This window comes from Dermacentor variabilis, chromosome 2 (genome assembly GCF_050947875.1).
Source record: "Dermacentor variabilis isolate Ectoservices chromosome 2, ASM5094787v1, whole genome shotgun sequence".
Taxonomy (NCBI): domain Eukaryota; kingdom Metazoa; phylum Arthropoda; class Arachnida; order Ixodida; family Ixodidae; genus Dermacentor; species Dermacentor variabilis.
In genome coordinates this window covers 212,123,758-212,139,309 of record NC_134569.1, presented here as the reverse complement: position 1 = coordinate 212,139,309, position 15,552 = coordinate 212,123,758, and the positions used below count along the sequence as shown (strand labels likewise).

General features: G+C 46.8%; 1 protein-coding gene across 1 annotated transcript in view; it reads left to right on the top strand.

Annotated features, from left to right (window-relative positions):
- The window catches only part of LOC142573084 (protocadherin-like wing polarity protein stan), a 290,575-nt gene that overhangs the window by 82,719 nt on the left and 192,304 nt on the right, over positions 1-15,552 (top strand). The window contains exon 2 of the mRNA XM_075682598.1: positions 10,481-10,651. Coding sequence (XP_075538713.1) covers positions 10,504-10,651 — 148 coding nt within the window. The 5' untranslated portion in view covers positions 10,481-10,503. The remainder of the gene's footprint in view (positions 1-10,480; positions 10,652-15,552) is intronic.

Genomic DNA, 15,552 nt, shown 5'->3' with positions numbered 1-15,552 from the left:
TACTACAAGAGCCAAAGGGCGCTGTATCGTAAAATTTAGGCTCTGAAGGTTCCGTCAAAGAAAATTGACATACGCTGCCCAACACGGGTGCTGCGGAGCCCGTAAGGAACAGGAAAATGAACTAAAAGGACCACGAAAAAAAAAAACAATTTTCTCACAGCGATAAAAGAAAAGGGCGAAAGCTCAACACATTCATGACAGTGAGCATGCAAAAGAAACACTCATATATGTACAGGAACACTCCAACGCACTGCACGGCACAACAGCAGCAAAGTAACATATGCAGGTTATATACATAGTATGTCCACAGTCTTATAACCCTCACACACATGGACGACGACAACCACCGAAAGTTCCATCAAGGCTGAACTGTCCCACGCACACGTCCTTCGGGTGAACGGGAACATTCACGCCTGTCGTAGCTGGCATGGCTGTTTCTGTCTATCCTTTCTTTTCTGCTCTTTACTCGGTTGGCTCCCATGAACGATTCGAGAGCCTTGACAATGCATCAGCGTTGGCGTTACTTGTTCCTTTCCGGTGACGCACCGTTACATTGTAGCGCTGTAGTGAAAGCGCCCATTTTGCTAACTTGGCCCCCTGCGGGGTGCTGGTTGTCAAATATGACAATGGGTTATGGTCAGAGACAACATTCACCACTGCTCCGAAAAGCCAGTAGTCAAATTTCTTGAGTGCCCAAATAATAGCAAAGGCTTCTCTTTCTATAGTCGACCAGCGCGCCTGTGTCGGGTTAAAGCGATGGCTAGGAAAAGCAATCGGCTTTTCTTTTCCGTCCGCTGACATTTGAGCTAAACAGGCACCAGCCACCGTCGCCGACGCATCAGTGAATAGCCGGTACGGCTGATGAGGCTCAGGAGTGTTCATGGCGACAGCCAGACAGAGAGTTAACTTTTGACTTTCGAACGCGCACTGCGCATCTTCCAACCATGGAATTGAATTAGGAACCCCTCGCCTTGTCAAAGCTGTAAGCGGGCTCCCCGCATCGGCGTAGTTCTCTCTCAGAGTTGAGGGCACCGCAATTTCACCCGTCCAAGTTTGCTGCAACATTGATAGGGACCCATTTGGGTTTCTACCGTACAATGGCCTGAACGGCGCCACCCCTGTGGTATCATGCGGCACTTCGTGATAAGCCCACAGAACAAAGGGGATGAGCTTGTCCCAGTTTCTTCGGTCCCGCTCCATTACATGATACAACATATTTTTGAGGACGCTGTTCCATCTCTCAACCACTCCGTTGCTCTCAGGGTGTTCGGTAGTGGAGAACCTAGGTGCACAGCCCAGTTTTTCTAACATTAAATGTGTCAGTAGAGATTTAAAGTTAGTTCCTTGGTCTGAACAGATCGTTTCCAGCACTCCAGTACGACTGAAAATTTCCAGTAAAGCCTCGCATGTGGCCCTCGCTGTCAGGGATCGGAGCGGCACTGCCTCATTGCGTCTTTCTTCTGGTAGGACCAGTTGTCTGACTTTGACTCCCGCTAGGGAATCCCAATGGCACAAAAGTCCGTCTGACACGAACTTGTCAGCTTTGCCATTTCTAGCATTATTCCAGGCCTTTTCCAGGCTTTCATCGGCCAGCTGAGCAGCTCGATATTCCTCCCGCTGACTGGGCACCCCATTGACATCTTGTATCAAACTATTCCCTTGCAATTTAGGGATTTCATCTGTCGTTTCTTCGCAACTTAGACCGCAGTCTGGCTCGGTATTATCGACCATTTCAACTTATCGAACTCCAACGGAATTGGCTACCCGCGGAATACTTTCTCGTCCAAACTCGTCTTTTTCCTGCGCCTGTAGTAGTTCCCAATCTTCCTTTGACAGCAGGCAGTCAACCCCGTTTGCAAGTTCGTCTGTAACCGCGCACACCAGATCGATCCTCTGCGGTTGTATCACAGCCCCCGGGCGATGTATGCCTACGGGCAGCGTAGCTAGGTTAGCTCGAATGGTCTTTCCGAATGCCGACTCGAGCCTTACTGTTCCCGATGGCTCCTGTAAAACGACCGGCAACATACTTTTACGGACGACCGTTATCTCACTACCTGTGTCCAACACAGCTTCTGTTGCTATATTCCCGCACATGATAGGGATAAGGTCCAGCTTTGACCTCCCTGAACTAGCATTTTGAGCTACGACTTGCACTCTAGCGCTTAGCACCCTTTCTTGCTCTGGTGGAGGTTCTTCACTTACAACAGCAACCTTCTGTACCCTTTGTTTTTGCACAGTCGGCGCCTTCCCCTGCTGTTCTTTATTTGAAGCTTTTGGGCAGTCTCTGGCTAGGTGACCCTGTACGTGACACACGTGGCATTTTAAGTTTGTCCTCTGCGGGCTAGCTAGTTTTGAGTGCTGCAGCAGTGAGGCTGTTGCGGCTGGCTTAGTTGCTCGTCCTTTCCCTTTAGCTTGCTCGAAAGTCTCGAGCACTTTCGCCACCTCCACTGGCTTAAACCAATCTTCACCCTCGCGCAAAAGAACATATTCAAGGGCTTCTGAGCTTAGACTGGCTTTCATACGGTCAGCGACCATAAGCTCCGTGATAGCTTCTTTGGTGTTTGCATTTCGAGATTGAAGGTAATAGGCCAAATAAGTTCTCCCGCGAGACGCGAACTGAGCCCAAGTTTCCTCCTTTCGTTTAGATGCCTTTTCAAACCTCTCCGAGTATTTAGCTGGCGTGAGCTTAAGTTCATCTAATACCGCCTTCTTTACAGTCTCATAATCTGTACATTCCTCGTCATTGAGGCCACGCAACAGATAACGAACCCGCTCGGCCAGCGCAGGCATGATCAAATGTACACGGCTATGTGCTGGTACTTGAAAAGATGCAAACAACTTTTCGACCTCATCAAACCATATCGGAACGTCAGCGTCACACGGCAACCGGTATGCCTTAAGCACTTTAGCACATTGTGCTATTCCATCCGTGATGGCACCGCGCCGATCGCTTCCTTCCGACACCGAAGGCGGCCTGCTCGACTGCTCGAGCTCCACTCTCCGTAGAGCAATGCGCTCGCACTCTAGCTGTAGGCGCACCTTTTCCAGCTCCAGCTCCAGGCGTCTCACCGCCATGGCTTCTGGATCCGTCGTGCTCGGAGCCTGCGCAGCGCCTTGCGCCTCACTATCCATTTCAGTATCCGACGTCTCAGACTCGGTCTCTCCGACGCGTTGCAGCTCCTGCCGTCTCTGACCCTCTATTTGTTCAGATGCAGTATCAATGTTTATGTTAGCCTCAATCGCATTTGCTGTTCTGCGCGTGAACACCATTAACCTCTCTGAACAACAGCCATGCCAACCTCGACAAAACGCAAGGAATCCCGCTCACCCGTTGCTGCTGGGGGCGCCGCCTGACGTCCTCGTCCAGATGAAGTGCAACCCTTGCGGAATTGGCTGGTGGCCCTCTGATGCCTTGCGCCTGGCTCGCTGCTCGTTGCTCGTTGTGGGGCTTGCCGATCCTGTCGTGCTGCGCCAGTAAAGTTTCGTTCGTTCTCCGTCCTCGCTTCACCGTTGGAACTTGAAGCTTCTCGGACGATGATCGGCAGTTGTTGATCAAACGCAGACAGGAAGCGATGCAGATCAGATGTACAAGAAATATTTATACGCAAACTTTTCTATATACATGGCAGGTAAAACAAATACATTACAAAGTTGAACAATTGAGAAACAAAGTCTCACTCTTCGACTGTCTCAATGACTGTTAGAGCCCAGACTCGTTTTAACGTACATAGTACTGAGGCTCACTGATCTATCAGCAATCCTGATTTCAGCCAAGTCTAACGTACATGGTACGGAGCCTCACTGATCTATCAGTAATCCTGATTTCAGCCAAGTCTGAGGGACAGCATGTCGTCCCGATTTTTATAGCCCAATTACACAAAGAAAAAAAAGGCGGTAGGGCCGTTGGCCCGTCCCACAGGTTCAGTTGCCAATCAGAGTCAACAGCTTGTTAAGCCACAACCCACAGGGATGGGCTTACTCTTCAAAATAAGCATATTGGAAAACAAAGCTATTTTCCTTCTTCCCTAAAACTCCGATGCCCTCTCATTTCTCCGTAGTTAGTGACGGGGTCAGCAAAACACGCCAGGCCCGAACAAGTTATCGCTAGACCGTTTCAAATCCCAACGGCGTCTAGGCCGCAAATGTCTCGGAAGCAGGGGCATCGATACCACGTAGTGCGGCCGTACTCAAAGTTTGTCCGCGTGGGAGACTGATGGCCCTCCTTGTACTTCAGAGTTATTGTCTACAAGACAAAGTTCTTCGAGTGCGTGTTTCCAAGACGCCGTCGTCCGAACGCACTCTTTACGTGTGCCCCGCATTCCTGCAGCGTGCACTGTAGGCTGGCTTTCGACACCACACCGGCAGCCGCACCCAACAACAAGGCTGGCGATTGCGTTCCGGACGCGTAGAAGATTAGGTCCCTGCTCACTGCATGCGGGACGGGGTCAGCGTTGCTAAGCCCTTCTTAACCTCGGCGGCGCCTCCAATTAGTCAGGCACTCGGGAGCCACAGCCACAATACCTTGTACAGCGGTCCCTTTCAAGGCTGGTCTGTGTGGACTCGTGTGACCGTCGGCGGACTGCCAACACCGTGCGCACAATGCCGACTTCCCGGAATCGGCACTCGCCCACCTGACACCTGCCGCGACGCGTCACCCAACACCGCGCGGTGCCTGTGACCCCACATAACACAGCAACTGTCGCTCGGTTGACACGGGGGCAAGTGAACCCCCTCTCTATGCACAAAGCACGTGGCTGATTCGTGACACTTAAGAACCCGAACAATCAGAGCGACCTTACAGGCCGCTTGGTTAACTAAAAAGGGACTATATCCCTTTCCAGTCCTAGTTGCAATTGGAAAAATAGCGCATGAAACGTTCGTTAGGAGCAAACTTGAATTTGCCCTGCTCATTTGGAGCCCCTACTAGGATTACCTAATTAGCTCTCTTGAATCAGTCCTAAATTGGGCTGCCAGGTTTATACAACCATTATATATCATTATACAACCATTATATATCAGTCAATCGATATCAATCAGTCAATCAATATTTATTTTTTACGAAATCAAATACAAGATGGGTATAAGTACACATTCAGAGGTCCCGAAGTAACAACTTCATATCCCAGCATTATCAAAATATGTCAGCATTAATCAAAATATCCCAGCATTACTCATAATAAATCATCTCCTGAAATCATTCCTTTTGCAGGTAGACGGAGGATCTCGCGATTTACTCATTTCCGCAAGTGGCATATAAAGCTTAGAACGACAGAAAGCTGAGCTAGTAGGTAAGGATTGGTAATGCAAAAAAGGTAAGGCGTGCAGATGCCTTTTTTGCACTATTGTATTTAAAGATTTCTTTTTTTCATGACGCACTGCTATTTCCGCTCGTCATATATTTCGTCGCCTCTTTATTTCCAGAACAGTGCAGTGTTTTCATGACGCAACGCTTGCACTAGATAAATCATTCCTTCCTACAGCCATCGAAGAATGGAATACTCTATCCGAAGCTGCCGTTCTTGAGCGACATCCAGCAAAATTTAGGGAGTCTAACAGCGCTCATTGTTTGTCTTATTTTATTTAGGTACTGTACGTTTTCTATGATGTTTTTACCACTACTGTTACAGGTGTATGCATTCTCGGGCGAAAACAGCGATTGTATTTTAGTTCTTCATTGCAGGCGCTTTGTGCTTCATTTACTGGTTGACTTTCAATCCGTTAATCAATTACAATTAACCATTGTTTTCGTTCTAATATGTTTCATTGCTTGCTTTTTTCCCGTGCTCCCATTAGGTATTGGCTGCTCTGGTTTCCTTTAACTTCTCACTACTGCTATTACTATGCTACTATGCACAACAATAACCATATAAATTTTGTTTTTTGTTGTACTTGCTTCATTTTTATCTCTTTGAAAATGGCCTCGGTTCTGTTAATTATGGTATTGTTTTATGACACGATCTGTTTGTTATGTTCAGTGCCGGCTCCCTCTATGTAATGCCCTCTAAAGGGTCCTTAAAGGTTTGGTTAATAATAATAATAATAATAATAATAATAATAATAATAATAATAATAATAATAATAATAATAATAATAATAATAGTGACGATGATGAAATTATTTAAATGTCCAGTCTCAATTATTGCTTGATAAACCGCTTTCAAAAACACACAATTGGTGCCCCTAACGGAACCATTCCTGCTGGTATAGTAGGCTCACTATATTAATAGTAATCGTACCAGCCAATTTTCTACCGTCTTTCAATTTTTCTTTAAAATCTCTACCGTGTCTCCGCCATACATAATCGCTCAATTGTTTAATAGCGTACGACCTAAAATTGTTCTAACTCAGGATAGCGGTCTCCATCTGCGAAAATGTTTATACATTTCTTTCCCTTTTACGTGACCGAGAACACCATCTCTCTACCACAGCGTTCGATGTGTCTGCACGAACACAGCCGTTCCCCGAGGGCTGTTACCCATTCGACAGCCCAGCGCCATTATAACGAAGCGAAGAGCCGAACAGGGGGAAAATATCGGCCAGCTCGCCCCCACAGGCACGTGTCGGCTGCATTAATGTAAACTGCCGCACCAAAGTGAGCCATGTTTTTTTTTTCTTTCTTTTACCCCAGAGTCGACGAAAAATTACTCCGTCTGCCTACCACGGTGGCTGCATCCGTGATTACCGGGTATCGTGACGCGTATCTTTTCAAGAAATACCTTCACGACCATCGCTTCTTTATCGCGTTATGATTACACAGCGCCTTCCAGAGAGAGAGAGAGAGACTCGATACCTTATTTTGGTGTACATTCGGCGGCCGTGGTTTGTAGCGAAAAATAAAAAGTAGAATTGAAGACAAAAAACATTTAATTAAGCGATTCGTAATGTATTTGTGCATCCTAAACATACGTAGTATAATACAACATTAGCAGTTGGGGTGGGGGAGGAGGCGGGGGGCTGCCACAAACAGGATGGGAATCAAGTTGCCGTTTATTTTATTTTTTTTCTCTTCCACTGTACGTACGTGCTTCGCGCTCTGATAGGCCGCAGCCGCTCTTGTCCGACATTTAGCAGCCGGCTGCACGACTCCAATGTGTTCCCGAAGTTTGCGTAATAACGAACCCGACGGCAATTGTTGATGACGCGATAGCGCGTGGCCATCAATACGTCTGAGCATTATTGTCGCCACATCGAGTTAGTTCAGTGAATATCACGACTGCAGTTGGCGCGCATGACTTGCAGTTCTACAGCGTCGGCTACCAACGTTCCAGGGCCTACAGCCGAGGCACGAAGGTTTGCGGGCGTTCTTCCCTGCGCAGTCACAGTTTATGTATACTGCCATCTCCAGCCTACCCTTCTCCTCCTTCCCCCTCCCTCTTTTACTCATCATCATCGTCATCCTATTTAAAATCACAGCATTACGAAAGCCGCCTGCTGCGTTCTGCAATCGCGCCAGCTGAGCCCCATCTTATAACTGCAAAATGTCTGATTTAATCAGACCCCATATTTCTGTACCGTCCTCGACTGCGCTTCCCTTGTCTTGGCGCCCATTTTGTTAATCGAGTGGAGTACCGGTTTTCCGCTCTAGGCACCACATGGCCTGCGCAACTACATCCCCCCCCCCCCCCTCTTGATGTCTACTAGAATATCCCCACTCCCCACTAATCAGTCTTGAACGCGCGTGTGCGTGATCGGGTATGGTAACACAACCGTGCCTGCACTGTAGATTTATGCAGCCGGGATCTGCATTTAGGCCTTCGTAAGTAAGTTCCGCTTCACCACTACGCACACATTCTTGGCTCATTTAGTGTTGCAGTTTCCCTCCTGCGATCTCAAATACAAACAGGACATGTGTTTGTTATATGCTCTGTGTATGCAAAGTGTGGATCTTTTATATTCCTCCGGTCTGTACATTGTTTTTGTCTGGTGTCCTCGATATTAAATATAGAACCAACTGTTCGATTTCAACGCCTTTGAAAGTATTTAATTAGTTTATATTTTGTTATGTACGTGAGATTATAGCCGTGCATACGGCCGTGTACGTCGCTGGAGACGCGTCTAATACTATATTTTCCTTGCAGCGTTTACTGCCAAAAGAACGTGGAATAGTTAACCATGGTTTAATTAAGTATGGCGGGGAGGAATAAAGAAAGGAGAAGACAGGGATGTTAACCAGAAATACGTCTCGTTGGCTACTATACGCTGGCGGAAGGGAAATGAGAATAGAAAGATGAAAGAAAGAGAGAGTCAAGGACGGTCACATATAAGGCCAGTCGCCCTCAAGGAAGACAGAAGTGCCTTCATAGCTTTATGGGCCGATGAGCGATGGCGACGGTCTTCAAGTAGCACCTGCACAGACAACGGCCGATTGTTCGTCCAGGCGTCGCAGTGCGATTGATAATGTTTGTCTTCACGACTGAAATCGTTTATAATGGCACAATAAATGTTTGGTGTTCTCTTCGCTGCCGCATAAGTCGCATGCAGCACTGTCGTTCACTGCAATCAAAGTAGTGTATGCCTTGGCGAAATCCACTCCCAACCACAGCCAGTATAGAAGCGATGCCTCACGTCTTTCAAGTCCGGGTGGAGGCCGGAGCTGAGCGAAGGGTTCAGTTCGTGTAACCTGGTGCGCCATATATTTGGGCTGTTCCATTCTGTTAAAGAGAGCTTGAGTAGCAGTTAACGAAGCTGCCTTGCAGCGCCTGTCCAGGAAAGAGGAATGGGGACGCTGTGTAGTTAGTTCTTGATGGGACTCTCGGGCAGCTTTGTCTGCGTGGTCGTTTGCACTGATGCCGCAATGGCCAGGTGACCACCGGAAAATAATTTCGTGGCCTTTTTGTTCGACTTCGCGGTTAAGTCTGACGATTTCTTACGTCAACTGTTCGTGTGATCAAAGACTGCATACAGTGCGAGACCAGCCTTGAATCGAAAAGCAAGGCCCATTTTCCAGGACTCTCTGCGTCAATAAATTAGAGTGCGCTGCATAGAGCTGGGAGTTTCGCAGCCGTAGACGTCATGACATTTGACGTCCTGAATCGTAGTGTTAGCCTATAGTCTCGGTGTAAGCACAGTAGCGTCATAACGGGTCGATGCAGTCGATCCATCAGTACTGGTACGTACGTGGTTCCTGTAATTCGGCTACAGTATGAAAGCAAAGCATGGAACGAAGGTGCCATCCCGTTTAGGCGAAAAGGTGAAATAAGTTGCCTTTTTATCCTAATTTCAACGCTATAGAGCGGAATGTGCAATAGCGTGCCTTTTATTTGGTGATGGTGTTTATACCGGTACTCTCGACGACAGCGATGCGGGATTTCGATTAGGGGGGTAGCACCCGAGACTTTAGATGTACACCTGAAAGATGAATTATTGCAGAAGGCAGGTTTGCGAACGTATGCGTTACAGCATGAAGCCGTATGTGTATATATCTGCTGAGCCGTATATGACAGTTTTCCGTGCTTTAGAAGTGTTAATTACCAGTTATGCGTGAAATCATTTGGGCGCTACCTGCTTGGAAAACTTATTGCTGTGCGTTATTAGTCTCATAAATGCGAACATATGCAGCTTTGTTTGTGTTATCTCAATAAGAACTGCGTCATGGCTGAGTATCGCGAGTACCGGACATCGTAGGCGAAAAGAGGCGCGGTTGCCTAGTTCAGATAGCCGCTACAGTTCCTTTCCTTGTATAGCCAAGCCAATTGTTGTAAATCGTAGATGCATATAGGTGCCGAGAAACAAAGACAAGCCGGCAGGCAATTGTTCTCGTAAAGTGATCAACTCAAGCCCGCCTGCTCACGCGGAAAAAAGAAGAGAAGAGGGAGGAGCGGGAGGGCACAGCACAACACATTACACTAAGAGAGAGGAGGGTCACTGCAGACGAGTCGAGTCTAGGAACCAATTCCATCTAGAACAGCTTGGTGGGGATAGTACCTGCTTGAATTTAGGCTTTTCGAGAATAAGTCATCGAGCGAAGATAGCGGAATGCAGCCCTATATTGGGCTGCTGTATATGTAAATAAATAAGTAAATAAAATGATAATTTGCTCGAACTTGCTCAGCAGCATAGTACCGGCAACTGCCGAATGAGACGCATAGTAGAAGCAAGTGGTCGAGCGTTTAACCACAGTTTCTAAAGCCGGGCGGAACGGGCTAAGCGCACGCCCTTGCCGGAAAATTATTCACACCACAGAAGCAGCACGTTCTGCGTCTATGCCTAAAGAAAAGGCAAGGGCGATCAAGAGGAGCGTACGTTGATGAGCCAGAAGCAGTTAAAAGTGAGATGGAGTCACAAATGCAGCTCCTCCATTCAGCGCCTAGACAGTTGCGATGAACCGCGCACCGTGGGAGGCTGAATACGCGACAAAGCGCGAGAACACAACGGGTGTCGCTTTTGAAGGCGTATACGTTTATATTGACTCAAATGCTTGCCGTGTGCAACATCTCACGTGCTTCATTTTCTTTCTCTCTCTCACTTTTGGGATTTCCAGGTTTGTGGAAGTGGAGCGGCGTCATGGCGGTGTCGCCGGCTTCCCATCCACGTACAAAGCGACGGAAGCCGCAGTTCCGCTTCCCCGGTGTTGGATGGCTTACGTTGAGGACGGCCCTGCTTCTGATAGCTGCACCACAGTGTCAAGCGCAGACCACTACATCAAATCAAGGTGAGCTTACCAAACCATTTATTGCGTGGGTGTAACGTCAGAAGACGTTCTTGACGCCAAAGGGGCTACGATATCAATGCCAACAGCGTACGAAGTTCAACTAAGAGATGCAGGCGCTTAAAGGGAGAATTCTGGTTTGATACATTGCATTTGGAATCAATATAATTGTGTATTCATGCAGAGGAAACTACAAGGCCTGAAGCTGTCATATCGTACCTAAATTAGAAGGCGTCTTTAAGAGGAACGCAAACATGAAACATTAAGATAAGCTCTATATGTACATTACGCTTCTAGCATGCCAAATAGTTTAGTTTCACAGTGAGTACATGCGTCATAAACAATAAAGGATGAAAAAACACTAAATCAGGGATGATGTAATTTCTGCACAACCTCCATCTGACGTAACGGATTCTCAGCGTCTGCGAGTTCGTTTGCTTTCCTAAACGAGGCAATGAATGGAAGCCCATAACAATAAGAATAAAGCTAAATCAAATTGAATCGCTTACTTGTTTTATCACTCTGAAAGTTAACCATACATGCGCAGAAGTAAATGCACAGAAGAGGCTCTCAAAACCAGAACACTGCTGCGGAACTCTCAACAGGAATACTAATACTAATAATAATGGAAGAAGCAGCCTGAAAAATATTTCAATGAACAAATGTGAACAGCTTAAGCAATTCGATAACAAGATAATTACACAATATAATATACAATACAGCCGATTTAAACAATATACGCATACATTTATTTTATTTTATATATACTGCAATCACCATGCGGTGATTTTATCCGGGTGGTACAAAGAATCACTGTAATTGTTAGGAAGAAAAACAGTGCAAACACAAACACAAAATATACTCATGTTTCCGTTGTCACGAGCTTACGCTCTAAAGTGTTTTGAAGAGATTGCTGCAACTGGAAAAGAACATGGCTCTATATCTAGTGCCCATTGCTTGCTAAGAGCATGGAAACCATGGAAACACAACAATACTTCACGCAGGGACACATCCTAGACATCAATATGTCAACAGAAGTTTATGTATCATTTGTTATTCGCGTTAAGCAATGACTCGTTTGCTGAGAAAAAGGCGGGTTAGCTCCTCCGGAATGGACTACACGAAATCGTTTAAGCGCCTAGAGTGCAGTTTCTTCTTCTTCTTCTTCTTCTTCTTCTTCTTCTTATTATTATTATTATTATTATTATTATTATTATTATTATTATTATTATTTTGGGACAATTATACTTTTGAATTGCTGGGTGTGCAAACTACGTGACCTCAAGCTGTCATATCGTATAAAAATTTGGTGGTTTCTTCAATATGGCTACGGATAAGTGGCCAAATATTCAGTTAAATATTCCTGTGCAACCTTAAAAGCTCCTTGCTAAACGTCCTGCAGGGTGCATTGTAATATCACATCAGAAATGACCGAGAGAATCAGTGTATACACAAACCGACAGCCAACGCGCGTCGGTCGTTGCTAGGCGGCGTCTAGATGACTTCTCGTTCCGAGAAAGTGAAGTAGGGAAGAGGGACACTAACTTTCGTTTTTACAGCTGTAAGTCCTTACTCTGACTCGCGTCTTCCACCCCCCGCGCGGACCGATCGCGACCTCGATCTGAGACTCGAACACTCGTCGCCGTTCATTCTCGAGAGCACGTCTGGCCCGCGCGCTGGTGCACACCCTCTGGCCAGCTCTTTGTGATACACTTCTCTGCCAAAGCTTTGCGCTCTCACTTAGGTAGATCATAACGACGCACGGCTGAGCACCCTAGTGTCGTTGCTCACGTGCACCGAGAAAACCCGGAATAACCGCGGTCGCTGGGGGCTATAGTGCAGCCGCGGTCATCATGAGCGCGGCCCGCACGCTGCGTGCTAGCGAAGAGGTGTCGCCTATACGTCTCGCAACAACGTCGAAGTAGGGAGAGCCCACTGCCGGTGAAGTGTGCGGGCGCGTGCATGTTTAGTCAAATTGCGCACTGTGTTAAGACTGCGAGCTGAACTTGAAACAATAAGGTAGCGAAGATAACGACCGAGAAGAAATGACTCAGGAAGATGACCTTAGTATTGAAGCAATGAACGACACTCTTGTGGGCATCACTAAGGAGTGTGCAATAGAAGTCGGTGGTAACTCCGTTAGACAGGATACCAGTAAGCTATCGCAGGAGACGAAAGATCTGATCAAGAAACGCAAATGTATGAAAGCCTCTAACCCTACAGCTAGAATAGAACTGGCAGAATTTTCGAAGTTAATCAACAAGCGTAAGACAGCTGACATAAGGAAGTATAATATGGATAGAATTGAACATGCTCTCAGGAACGGAGGAAGCCTAAAAGCAGTGAAGAAGCTAGGAATTGTCAAGGATCAGATGTATGCGTTTAGGGACAAAGCCGGCAATATCATTACTAATATGGATGAGATAGTTGAAGTGGTTGAGGAGTTCTATAGAGATTTATATAGTACCAGTGGCACCCACGATGATAATGGAAGAGAGAATAGTCTAGAGGAATTCGAAATCCCACAGGTAACGCCGGAAGAAGTAAAGAAAGCCTTGGGAGCTATGCAAAGGGGGAAGGCAGCTGGGGAGGATCAGGTAACAGCAGTTTTGTTGAAGGATGGTGGGCAGATTGTTCTAGAGAAACTGGCCACCCTGTATACGCAATGCCTCATGACCTCGAGCGTTCCGGAATCTTGGAAGAACGCTAACATAATCCTAATCCATAATAAAGGGGACGCAAAACACTTGAATAATTATAGACCAATCAGCTTACTGTCCGTTGCCTACAAACTATTTACTAAGGTAATCGCAAATAGAATCAGGAACACCTGAGACTTCTGTCAGGCATAGGAGCAGGCAGGATTCCGTAAAGGCTACTCAACAATAGACCATATTCACAGTATCAATCAGGTGATAGAGAAATGTGCGGAATATAACCAACCCTTATATATAGCTTTCATTGATTACGAGAAAGCGTTTGATTGTGTCGAACCCCAGCAGTCATGGATGCATTACGGAATCAGGGTGTAGACGAGCCGTATATAAAAATACTGAAATATATCTATAGCGCCTTCACAGCCACCGTAGTCCTCTATAAAGAAAGCAACAAAATCCCAATAAACAAAGGCGTCAGGCAGGGAGATGCGATCTCTCCAATGCTATTGACAGCGTGTTTACAGGAGGTATTCAGAGATCTGGATTGGGAAGAATTGGGGATAGAAGTTAATGGAGAATACCTTAGTAACTTGCAATTCGCTGATGATATTGCCTTACTTAGTAACTCAGGGGACCAATTGCAATGCATGCTCACTGAGCTGGAGAGGCAAAGCAGAAGAGTTGGTCTATAAATTAATCTGCAGAAAACTAAAGTAATGTTTTACACTCTCGGAAGAGAACAGCAATTTACAATAGGGTAGCGAGGCACTGGAAGTGGTAAGGAAATACATCTACTTAGGGCAGGTAGTGACGGCGGATCCGGATCATGAGACGGAAATAATCAGAAGAATAAGAATGGGCTGGGGTGCGTTTGGCAGGCATTCTCAGATCATGAACAGCAGGCTTCCGTATCCCTCAAGAGAAAAGTGTATAATAGCTGTGTCTTACCAGTACTTACCTACGGGGCAGAAACCTGGAGGCTTACGAAAAGGGTTCTACTTAAATTGAGGACGACGCAAGGAGCTATGGAAAGAAGAATGATGGGTGTAACGTTAAGGGATAAGAAAAGAGCAGATTGGGTGACGGAACAAACGCGAGTTAATGATATCTTAGTTGAAATCAAGAAAAAGAAATGGGGGGGGGGGCATGGGCAGGACATGTAATGAGGAGGGAAGATAACCGATGGTCATTAAGGGTTACGGACTGGATTCCCAGGGAAGGGAAGCGGAGCAGGGGGCGGCAGAAAGTTAGGTGGGCGGATGAGATTAAGAAGTTTGCAGGGACGACATCGCCACAATTAGTACATGATCGGGGTTGTTGGCGACGTATGGGAAAGGCCTTCATCCTGCAGTGGGCGTAACCAGGCTGGTGATGATGATGATGATGATGATGATGATGATGATGATGATGATGGTGATGATGATTATGATGACGACGACGACTATATTGCGCGACTGCTGGTGCCCCGTTTCCTTGCCTTTTGACATTCCAGGTTGTACCTTGACGCCCCCGTGGCCCACGCCCCCCTGTTCCCTGACCCTTTCACCTCCCCAGATGAGATCGCGCCGATGACCTCCGCGGTGTAAGCATTAGTGAAAGCTGCACCGACATGCGCTGCTTGACCGTTAAGGCCTATTCTACTTTCCATTTCTCCCTCCTATGACTGATGTACTGAAGAGCGTGAATGATTTTTCTGGCGATCGAATGCGATCGCCGTGTAGACGCGAGTCTTGACTGCGCCAGCCGCTTTCAGTGTTCGCGGCGGGCCGCGCCTGCAACGAGTTCGGACGCTCTTTTTAACAACCTGCTCGCACGAGTGCTCTATTCTGCGTTGTCCGCTTCGGGTTTGACCGTTCTTGTCGAACTTATCGAAAGGCGCGTGGCCGGAGATCACAGGGTTGCCTCCGCAGTGCACACTAATCACTGTACCTGTGATCTTACCTGTGACGTTAAATTCTCTTGCCCGTCAAGCAGGTCACTCGGTGCGGTGGTTACGTTCTGCTGTTATGATGAATAACTAGAGCGGCTGCATTTAGTGACGGTAGTAGTACGTAGATGTGCTGTTTCTTCGCTATAAAAAGCTATGGCTGTTTTGTGGAACATAGAATGGGGCTGCGATGTTTTCAACTCATTCGCATTGTCCTTTGGAAATGTTCACCGATCGGGCAGCATTTCCTTCTCCTTTCATGTGTGCCGCCTGTTTTTTTGCCGTTAGAAATACTTCTAGTTTGTGAAAAAATCATTTTT